The sequence below is a fragment of the Hydra vulgaris genome, chromosome 03 (assembly GCF_038396675.1).
Source record: "Hydra vulgaris chromosome 03, alternate assembly HydraT2T_AEP".
In the NCBI taxonomy this organism is placed as follows: domain Eukaryota; kingdom Metazoa; phylum Cnidaria; class Hydrozoa; order Anthoathecata; family Hydridae; genus Hydra; species Hydra vulgaris.
In genome coordinates, this window is record NC_088922.1 from 270,001 (window position 1) to 282,056 (window position 12,056).

At 30.0% G+C, this 12,056-nt stretch overlaps 1 protein-coding gene across 1 annotated transcript in view; it reads left to right on the plus strand.

Moving 5' to 3' along the window:
- The first annotated feature begins 9,855 nt into the window (after positions 1 to 9,855).
- The window catches only part of LOC101241338 (chromatin modification-related protein MEAF6), a 38,319-nt gene continuing 36,118 nt past the window's right edge, over positions 9,856 to 12,056 (plus strand). The window contains exon 1 of the mRNA XM_065791884.1: positions 9,856 to 10,007. Within this exon, the coding sequence (XP_065647956.1) occupies positions 9,924 to 10,007 (84 nt within the window). The 5' untranslated portion in view covers positions 9,856 to 9,923. The remainder of the gene's footprint in view (positions 10,008 to 12,056) is intronic.

Below are 12,056 nucleotides of genomic sequence, written 5' to 3' on the forward strand. Positions count from 1 at the left end.
GGCAGGTTGCTATCTATCTAACTGTTGATGCAAGCAACTAAGCACCAGTGTTAGCTTCATTTTTGTGACCGTAACGAAACGTAACGTAGTCAGACTTCATCTTCCCAAAAACCAAAATTGAACGTAACGAAATAATAATTCAACGAAATTGAACGAAGTTGAACAAAGTTGAACGAAGTTGAACAAAGTTAAGCAGGATAACTTAAAATATTGAAAACTTCATCACCAATTTGCAATTAGTAAATATATATGAATGTTGCCTCAACTAATAGTTTCAACCTAAGATTAGCAATGGTATTAGGTCAATTTAAGATGTAAATTAATTACCTTAATGCATGAAAAACTAGGATATCAAATGTACTAAATCAAAACTGAAAAAAGATAATCAGGACTTAATACTGGCTATTGCCACATTTGGGGACCTACATTTTATTTATTTTGACTAAATTTTAGTAAAAAACAGAAAGTTTAGTATTACTATTGTAGAGTTATTTCCAATCGTGTACACATTTTCGCAGACCACATTTTTGCAGGCTTAGGCTCGACTTTCTAAAATCACACTAAACAAGGCTTTAACATCTTCTTAAATTTAATTTTGGTTATTTATACTAGCAATACAAATCAGCGGTTTTTAAAAGTTAATTAGGTTGTTCAAAAATGTATTTGGTTCAACTACGTTCAACTTTGTTCAACTACGTTTAACTAAGATGATTAATACAAAAATACCGTAAATAAACGTAACGTAATTGAAACAAAACTACGTTACGTTTATTTACGTTCAACTTCGTTGACCGTAGTTAAACGTAGTTGAACGAACGTAACACTGATGCTTACAAGCAACCTTTGGAAACATCTTTCAGTTTCTTCGCATACCAAAGCAACACTTTTGCTTGATTTAACCAAACCTCCCTTATAAATTTTATTTTTAATAAAATGTACTAAATTTCACCCACCTTTGAAATGAAAACTTTTCTTTTGAATTGTGATCACTGTTTTTTGATCCAGGTCTATTTTTGCATCAAAAGATGCTGCAACTTGGCATAGTACTAATATAATATATTAACATCTGAATATTAATTAGTGATGTAATACACACCAATCTCAAAATGTTTTAATTGTTATTAAACAGCTAATAGTTCATACAGCATTTGTACAATATCGTTTCTATCTACAAAGCTCATAATTTTAAAATTCTTAAAGGATTGTTGGTAGAAACCATTGCTGCTTACCATATTAGCCTTCTAGCACACAGCATTAGGTAATTAAGAACGAAAAGGTACATAAATTATAAACTGCATTAAAAAAGTCTATATTAGGTGAATATTTTAATAATTAGGGATCAAATAACCTTATCTTGCCATTTATTTTCCTAAAAATAGTTTACTTTTCTTATTTTGTCAGAAATTTTGTACGATTCAAACCGCTCACAGTTCTAACCGACACCATCTTGGTGGCCAAGATGGTGTCGGTTAGAACAAAATTGGCTTCAACTTTTTATACGAAAAACAATAGAATATGCTATCCAGTTATTGTTTTTATTAGTTATCCAGTTAATTATTTTTATTAGTTATCCAGTTATCATTTTTATTAGCTATCCAGTTATTATTTTGAGATCAGCGATATTAAGTACATTAAATTAACATGAAATATAAAATTAAAAAAACAAAAAAATGTTGTAGTAATAATTAGCGAGAACATAAATTTCGTAAGAGTATATAAATAAAATTAGTATGAAGAAGTTCTTAATAATTTTATATATAAATATTAAAATATTTTAAAAAGTACTTCATAAACACATAAGATGTGGATCAGATGTACTATTATATATTACCTTATGTAATAAGCTTCATATTCATTTTCAGAAGAATTTAAAAATATAAAAATATGTCTTCAAAAGATAAAATAATTTCTTTTACTTTTTTCTTGAATGAAAGATTATTCTATTCATGTGAAAAATCAGAATTTTTCAAAACTATTTTGTTGCAAAGAAAAGCTCCTCGAAATGAAATACATGACTTTCCAAAATTAGTTAGAGAAAAAGGTTGCTGAATTAGATTATACTTATAGATTATTCTTAAGTTATATTTATTTTTATCTTTTAAGGTATATAGATTATGAAAAGAAACAGGAAATGCGTTGGTTTTACATTTGCACATAAAAAAAGTATATTAAAAATATTCCGCTGATAAATATTAAGAACTTTCATTTGAAATAATAATTGTTTGGCATGAGCAAATCGATTTTTGTAATTGATAAGACGAGCAACACGCTTCTGCTGACGATAAAGAGGTAGCAGTTTAGATTTATTGGTATTACCCCATTTATGTATAGATTTTTTTTTAAAAACAAATAATGCAGAATAGAGTTTAATTTGAAAAAATAGCAGCTTTTTATTGGTGTATATATTTGATGTAACATCAATTTTTATTTTATTTTTATTAACAAAATTTTTATTTTATGCTAATTTCAAACATCAATTGATTTTTTTTTTTTTTTTAATTTGTTTATTATGCTCTTTGATAATCAAAGCCTTCTTGAATCAATTATTAGGTTGGTGCAAAAGAAAATTCGTTTTTATTTCAGTACTATTTATTAAATATAGTTAAAATTAAGAAGTCATACGTCATCAAAATAATTTCCTTGGCTATCTATGACCTTTCACCATTTTGTGACCAACTGACGGATTCCATCTTTGTAGAAAGACTTGGGCTTTCCTTCGAAATAGGCATCTAGCTGATTTTGTAAATCTTGATTTTCTTTGAAGGATTTATCCCGTAAAAAATGTTCCATTGAACGGAACAAATGGTAATCTGATGATGCCATATCTGGTGAATACGCAGGATGCGGCAAGACTTCCTAGCCTAGTTCTAAAATAGTTTCCTTGGTTCTCATAGCAACATGGGGCCGAGCATTGTCGTGCAGCAATATGACTTTACGGTTTCCATGACCCGGTCCGGACCTTTTTTCTAAAATTTTTTCATTCAAACGTCTCAATTGTTGCGAGTAGCTACAGCATTAGTTTGCTTTGGTTTCAGCAGTTCATAGTATATTATACCTTTCATATCCCACCATACACTATGCATTACCTTTTTTCGACGAATATCGAGTTTAGGTGAGGCAGATACTGATTGGCTAGGACTCGACCACTTTTTTTTTTTGCAAGGATTGTCATAATAAACCCACTTTTCATCAGCCGTTACAATTTTCTACAAAAAGTCCTTTTTTTTGTACTTAGTTATATGAGAAATACAGGTTGCTCAAACGTTGCATTTTTTTGTTTTCAGTCAAGTCATGTGGGACCCATTTTCCGACCTTTTGAACCTTTCCCATGTTCTGTAATCGTCTTAAAACAGTCGAATGATCAACTCCAAGTTGTTCTGGTAATTCTCGAGTCGATTGCCGTGGGTCTTCTTCATGCAATTCCTCTAAATTGCCTGTTTCCAGTTCCTGTGGCCTTCCTGAACGTTCTTTGTCCTCAAGATCAAAATCTCCGCTGCGAAACTTAGCAAACCACTTCTGGCAAACGCAAACATTTAGAGCATCCACACTGTAAACAGAACAAATCACTTCTGTCGCTTTTTTTGCATTTTTACCCTGCCGAAATTTAAAATATTTAAAATATGCAAAAAAGATTTCTCTTTCAACCAATACATATATTGTTTGCATTTGCACTACGCATGTGCATCATATTTGACTTTGAAATTATGCGAATTTACTTTTGCACCAACCTAATATGAGCCCATGTTGATCAGAGTTGATTTCATATTGTTATAGCCTGATATCCTTGTGTTTATCAAGTTTATTCTTGAAGATTTGAAAAGTTATTGCAAAAATAATTTCTTCTGGTAGTTTGTTCCACCGTTTTGCAGTTCTGTTTATCAGAAAAATTTCCTTTGGTTTCTTCTTTTTCACAAGTTCAATATTAAAACTTACTATATGGTACCTTATGTTTGCAGCTGGATCATATGCTGAAATCTAATTTGCTGACTTGTTGTTGATCACAAGATTAATTTGTCTTACTTATAAATTATTTTAAAATATTAAATTAAATCACTTTTATTCTCATGGTTTTAAGGTAGTTAGTTGAAGTTGTTTTTAAGTGTTGTAAGGTTGAAACGGTAAATATCAAACTCTTAGATTAATTTAATTACTCGTTTTTATAAACTTTCTAATTTTTGTATACCTATTTTATTACAGGGATTCCACACTGGTGCTGCATATTCAAAAATTGATGTTACGAAAGTGCAGTACAGAACATTTATTTTGTTTTTGTCATTTTAAGTAAAAGACTTTCTTTATTAACAACCATATTTACATGGTGATTCCACTTCATAGTCTTTGATATAATTAATCCCATGATCATTTATCCCCAAAATCTTTTTCTATAGTAGTTAAGGATAGTTTTAAACCTTTCTTAAAAATTCTTATTCTGTTTTCTAAAGTGCATGATTTTACATTTTTCAATGGTATTTATTATTTATTTGTTAAACCATTCAGTTAGAATGCCAATACCATTTTGGAAGAGATGAATCTGCCTTGTTGTTAACTACAGCAATAATTTCATTATCATCTGCATACATTGTGCATTTATTATTAATTTTAAAAGATAAATTATTGATATAAAATATCAATAATTAATAACATATCAAAAAAAAGAAAAAGAAAAAGAAAGAAAGAAAGGAAAATAAAGCACCAATAAATAAAGATAATTATCTTTATTTATAAGTGCTTTATTTTCATTCTTTCTTCTTCTTGCAATTATTAATATTAATATTAATAACTATGACAGAAACTATAAAAGTAAATATAACAATTGCAAAAATTAGGACAATAACCATAAAACTGTTACTACAATTGAATCACTATCACTATCATTATAAATAATATTAATAAGATTTATAAAAAAAAGCAAAATTAATGATAATAGTAATATTAGTAGAAGAGTTAAAAAAGATAGTATAAAATAGAAGTAATAATAGTTTTATAAATACAGTAATATAAAAAAAGCAATAATGATAAAAGATAAAAGTAATATTCATTAAGTATATACTTAAATAAAAATTTCTTAATTTGGTTTTGATTGATAAGAAGAATGTTGGCAATAAAAGGATATTTAGTTAAAGTCTTTTTTTTATAAATGGTATTTTTGGTTCAAGTGAGAAATACATTGATGATTTATAGAGAGCTTGACATATTTGATAGTGTTGAAAAAGAAGTGTGTAAGTTAAAATTTTCAGTATTTCGAGTGTAGTGTGTCACTTGTTTTAATAAAAAAATTATTGAACGAATTTAGTAGTTTATTTTGATGAAAATCAAACACAAAGAGACAATTATAAAGCTTTACAAGATCTTAAAATTTTAGAATTCATTATTTTATCATTCCACCGTAAGCTTGGAGAGTGATGCTTATCGATACATTCTCAATTATGCCTATAATTTAACTGTCGCCGGCATACAGTTTCATATGATGAGTGATGCTGTACGAGAGATAATTTCGACCTATCATAGAATCTTGTACCTCTGTGTGGAACCCCCATTTTTTTAAAAATATAAGTCGGTTAAAAAAGGTTCAGAAATCCTTTACTAGAAGTGTCTGTAAAAGATGTCGTATTCCTTATAAAGATTATTCTTTAAGACTTAATATTTTCAATCTTGTATCCCTTGAAGGCCGTAGAATAAAATTTGATCTTGTTATGATCTATAAAATTATATAGAACCTTGTCAATCTACCTTTTTCTTAGTTTTTTACATATGCTCCTTCTTACTTTCCTACAAAATGTCATGCACAAAAACTTTATTCACGTATTACATGTAAAAATGATATACAAAGATTTTTATACTGTGAAAGAATTATCAAGATATAGAATTCCCTAACTGATTATATTGTTTACTCGTCCACTTTGTCTTTGTTCAAATCAAATTTAAAAAGATACAATGTTCATCACCATTACACACTATTTTAACTTGTCGTTTTTTGTTTTTTTGTCAGTGTTACATAAGAGTAATTTTGATATTATCTGTATCACTTTTTTGTATTTCTTATTTTAAAATGCAAATAAATCAGAAAATAATAAATAGTAATGAAGATCATGTAAATCAATGCGTCTAAGATCGAGCCTAGTTGTAAAGCTCTTAACTTATGAAATTGACGTTTAACTTCATAAAGATCTGACTACTGCGTCTACTGCGTGGCCCGAAATGAATTCGCTTTCCATAACCTTGCACGTGAACAAAACTGACCAAAATTTGTCCAAAATTGGTTAAGTACAACTCTCAAATGCTGGCTTTGAACATTCAGGTTCCCGATTAAAAATAGTTATTTAATAATAAGCATGTTTTGCCGTAATCAGTGGTGATATTGCTAATACATTAGTAATATCACCACCTGTTACGGTGGTGGTATTTCTAATATCACCACCGATTATTATAAACATAAATACATCAACTATTTAATGAAATTAGTAGTTAATGTATTTAATAGAAGAGGTAAAATATAAAGAAGTATACTTAAATTAAATTAAAAGTAAAGTATCTAAAGTTTTACTTTTTTTATTATTATATCCAAATCTATCCAATTTTCATGACCAGTTGGGTTTTATGCTGCTAAAAAAAAGTGTTACCCGAATCTATTAGAATTAGTCTTGAAAATAAGTTATTTACAACTTTTTTATAAATGTTTAAACAACTAGTTACGTTATGCAGATTATTTACATTAAAACATATATATATATTTATAGTATAATAACATATCAGGTCAGGTTATCCAGCTACTGGCAACAGGTTGTCTAGTACATCTGTTTCATGTCCTGCTGCCTTTTAGGATATGCTTTTTTTAGGTAAAGGTTAGGAGAAGCCAACTCTGATTTAACAAACCTCCTGCTTCGGGTAACATTATGAATAAAATCACAAAAGAGTTCCAGTCAGCTTTAAGATATTTGTAAGATAGGGGGATTCCAATACTGAAGAAGAAAACAATAATAGTTTTAGAGAGATAAAACCGTGATCAGAAGCAACTAAGGGTGAATGTGGTGATACTTAGCACTAACTAGAATCAGTAACCAGATATAAGTCAAGTAGAGAAGGTAAATGATTCGGAATGTCTGAAAAGCGAGTTAGAAAATTGACTATTTGTGTTAAAGATTGAGAAAGACAAAAGTTGTGGGCCTTAACGCCTGCAAAGTTATTGAGACTAGAGCCAAATCATTCAATATAATGAGATTAAAGTCACTACCAACAACAATATTGGCTGAAGGATAAAGTGAAATGACTTGGTCAATTTGATCAGAAATAACATTGAAAAGAGTACATTCCTGAAATGAAGTAGAGCAATATAGAACAAAAACATTGATTGAGTGAAGTGATGCTAAACGAAAACACATAAAAAAATAGTCTGTGGATTCAAACCTAGTTTACCGACAAATAAGTTAGTTCTTACAAATGTAAATGTCCAGACCAAACATGTGAGTGTTGGAGTCTTTACGAACTAAAGAAAGATAACCATCAACACAAAGGTCACAAGATGAGACAGCTGAACTCAACTTAGTCTCACAAAAAAGTCGATCTGATAAACTTTGCAATAGATAAGATTCAACAAAAGAAAAATTAGTTTGAAGACTACGAATAATAGTGAATTATAGGTTTAGAGAACGTGGTGATGACAATGATTTTTTGTATTTTATAGTTTTTGATACTTTAGTTTTTTTCCTTTGGTTAAAGGACTTGACTCAAAGCACAGGTAGTACTCAGTACACTAAATAATATCCCAAGAAATTGCCTCATTACTATTAAAAATCTCTAAGCTGTAACAAAGGGCTCCAATTGTGCCCTTGACATTGCACACCAAAATTACGAACAGGAGCATCATCCATGTGCTGATTGACACTGTTATTACTCTGATATTTTACAGCTGTTGATGGAATCAGCCTCTCTGAGAGCTACAAAAGAGTTCGCTAAATTACTACTACTTCTTAATAATAGACTACCAGCCGACCTCATAACTACAAAACTGAGCTTTAGAGCTGTACCCTCATTAGGAAATAATAGAATGAGTTGCCCCGTCATAAAAATAGTAACACGAGCAAAACTTATGCAATGAGTCAAGAAAATCGAGCACTCAACATCATAAACTTGAAACAATGTATAAATTCATCTAATATAATAAATCATCTAAGCCTTATAAGTGAAGAAGTTGCGCGTCAATAGACTGAATCTGCTTATTTCTCTTATTTCTCTAATTTCGAAATACTGCTAAGTCTGTGCCTTGAAGATTTTCTAAAAGGTAGTAAAGGAATGCATTTAAGGTCTGCCCAAAATTAGTATGTTTATTCAGACACCATCTCTAGCCTTTACTCAACCAAGAGCCTTGAGTAGAAATCTTTCATCTTCCTGTTAACAAATGTGCTTTTTATGTAACTTCTCGGATTCCAAATGGCATGGAATATATTTTTCCCTATAGACGATTCCAAGTCATGCTTTACTTTTCTCCATGGTTTTCCTCTTATTGTGCTGCTGTAATTTGTAATTGTAATCATTGCTTCCATCAAACGCCAAATTTTTTTTTCAGAAAACATACATCTATTTACTATTGCTTGAAACTATTGTAAAAAAGTTTTGTCTAACGCCAAAGTCTGCTATTCTCAGATTACGAAGTCTTGTATTTCATCCCAAAAACTTGAGAACCTTCATCAGTGTTTACAAAAAGGGAAAATCTGCTACTCCACTTCTCTTGCATAAAAAATACCTAAAGACAAAGCCTAACTGTTTGCTATGAAGTTTTAATCAATCTCATCTCTTAATTCCACTATTTACATCCCACCTGATATAGCTAACAAATAAGTTGCTCCATTGCTTAACATTTGTATCAATTCAAATTCTGTATCTAAAAAGATTTCCTACTTAGACTCTTCTGTGGTTTAGACAACATACCTGTTATAGTCTTGCAGAAGTGTTCTTCAGAGCTGCCGTCCATAATTTTAAAACTTATTAACAAGTGCTTATCAGAGTCTTGTTTTCCAGCTTGAAGAAAGGCGATACCAGTTATACCTATTTTGAAATATTCTGGAGAGCAACCTGACTTGTCTAACTTCCGTCCCATTAATCTTCTTACCATCATAAGCACGATTTTGGGTCTTTAATTAACAAATACCTAGTCTCTCATCTTGAATCTAATAACATACTTTCTAAATATTCTTCTTCATTTCTTTTAACTTCAGGTGTTCCTCAAAGTTCTATAGTAGGCCCAATACTTATTTTAATTTACAATAACGATCTCCTTGAAATTCTCACATCTAAGAATGCATTGTTCGCTGATGATACTACCATTTATTCTTGTGTTGATAAGAAGCCAAAATAAAAGTGATTGCTTGGAGGGGGAATTTGAGCTTGAAAAAGATTTCAATTCTTCTATAGCATTGGGCTTTCAGTGGCTGGTGAACTATAGCTCAGATAAAATTCAATTTATTTCAGCTAATCGTTATCGCAAAAGTCTAGATCTTCCTATATTTATGAACGGTAATGTACTAAATGAGTCATATACCCTTTTTTCTTTAAGGATAAACTCTTACTTCCGATCTTTCTTGAGAACCATATATTAAATCCTTTGCAAAATAAGCATCTTGCTAAAGTTGTCTCTTTTTATCGTGCTCGCCGCATTCTTTCCCTAAATCCTATTCTTTATCTCTATAAATCTAAAATCCGTTCTTGCATGGATTACTGTTGAAATATCTGGTGTATTTCTTCGAATGATGCTTTGAAAGTGATGTTTAAAACAAAACAAAAAAAAAAAAAAAAAAAAAACAAAAAAAGCGTCAGAATCTTAAAATTTGTTCTCTTTTACAACCAGACCAAGAGTCGGAACTATTCTTGTGATCCGGATACAACATTTGGCAAAAACAAATTTGAGGACGGTAAAAATATATGAAAAGATGGCTGTCGTTTCAACAAGTCAAAATATTCCTGATACTCGTGCTGAACTTGCGGAATTACTAAAAAAAAAGGAAGAGCTTGCAGTAAGTTAACATTTCAAATGACAAAAACAATCTTTTTATTTACAAGGAGATTATATTGTCTTAGAATTTTATTTATACGAGGAATACACTGGCCTTAAAATGATTATGTTCTAGATTTTTCGAATACTCTATATTACATTTTTTTATAGTGGTTATACAAATGCTATAAGAATTACTGTAAAGTCTATCTCTTCATGAATGTTTTTTAATTATTAGGGATATCTGATATTATATGTAATTAGTTCGAAGGTTTTAAAATTTTAATTTTTCATCTAATGCATTCTGATCATTATAAAATTTGGCTTCAAAAGTTATAATAACAATATTAAGACTACTTTTTATATTCACATTGAATTCTTTATAAAAAAGTCTGACTCTTTTTGGAAACTTTAAAATCAACGATTTTATAGCATTATTTTAAAATAAATTTATTAGGAACCATAAGTATTCTACATATTTAACAAAAAGTTTGCAGCTTCTTTAAAAGATAGTTTTGTGAATTAATATTATAGCCACATCAAAGTACACACTTTGATTTAGTTATTATAATCATTGCGGTATTACGTTTTTTAAAAACAAGTGATTTTTTATGTCTAGGTGTGTTTGTTTATCTAACACACTTTTATGTCTAAGTGTGTTAGTATATTTATTTTCAATTGAAAAAGATCTAAATGCTGCTGAGCAATACTCTAAATGAGACCTTACATAAGAGCAGTAAAGGAACATTAATAATTTCAAGAGTTCAAATTTTTTAATGTGCATTTAAGAATTCTTAGAACAGCATATAAGTTTAAAATAGCTTTTGATACTTGATTGTTCCACGAAAACCGATTGTGAACAACAACACCAAGGTAATGTTCAGAGTCATTCTCTTTAAGAATATAAGCAAAGCCAGTTTTGTAAGGCATTGTTATGTGGAAGCAGGAGCCATTAAATTTATAATCAATTAAACTTTTTTTGTTTAGTGTGCAATAATGCTCTTGAAAATCATGTACTTGCATTTTTCTAGATTTAAGTTCATTGACCGTGTGTCAGCCCAGTCAACTACTCTATTGATGTTGATTTGTAATTGGTGCGGGTTAGAGGCCTCTTTAATAATTGCAATAAGTTTGGAGTTGTCAGCATTAAGTTTGCAATGGTGATTGAGCAGACAAGGTTTATCATTAATAAAAATGAGGAACAGTAGTGGTCCAACACATGAACTCTGAGGCATGCGACTGAGGACATTCAACCAGTGTGATTCTGAATTTTCTATATTAAATTGTTGTTTTCTATTGGATAGTAGTGCATTTATCCACTGGCAGATATATTTGTCAAAATTATACCAGCCTTCGGAATTAGAGTTGGCATTCGGCAATGCTGACCTAACTGCCAACCTAGAAGTATTTGAGGTCGGCAAAAAATTGCCAACATTGTTTATATGTTTATATGGTAAAAGCTTTGTATCGAATTTTTTTTGCTAACCTGATGCCGACCTCTAAATGATTAAGGTTGTCAAATTATTGGTGGCCTCGTTTTTCCTAATTTTGAGGGCTGCTATACGCACAAACTTTGTGAAGAAGTAGAGAGTGACTTTATTGAACACTTTGGCAAAGTTAAGCAAAACTAAAACTGACTCATAATGTGACTCCATGGCATTTAGATCAAATGGTTCCAATAGATTGGTTAAACAAGACTTGCCAGGTGTAAAGCCATATTGGTTTGCCACAAGAAAGTTGTTAGAAAGTAAAAGTTTAGGCATTGCATTTCTAAAAAGTCTTTCCACCATTTTGCATAGTACAGATGTAATTGAGATTGTGCAGTAGTTTTCACCTTTTCTTGTAGATAATAGTTAATAGGTATAATATTAGTTAGCTTCCAGCTATTTGGAACTGAACTAAAGTGAAAAGATTTAAGGAAAATGATTAAAATTGGGGTTGAAATTGAAAAGTGCATTTCATTTGTAAAAAGTGGTGTATGGCTCAAAAAATGTTATTCAATTTAATGCAGTCAAAAGATTTTATTCAATTTAATGTATACATTTGACAATTTATGATAAATCCACCAATG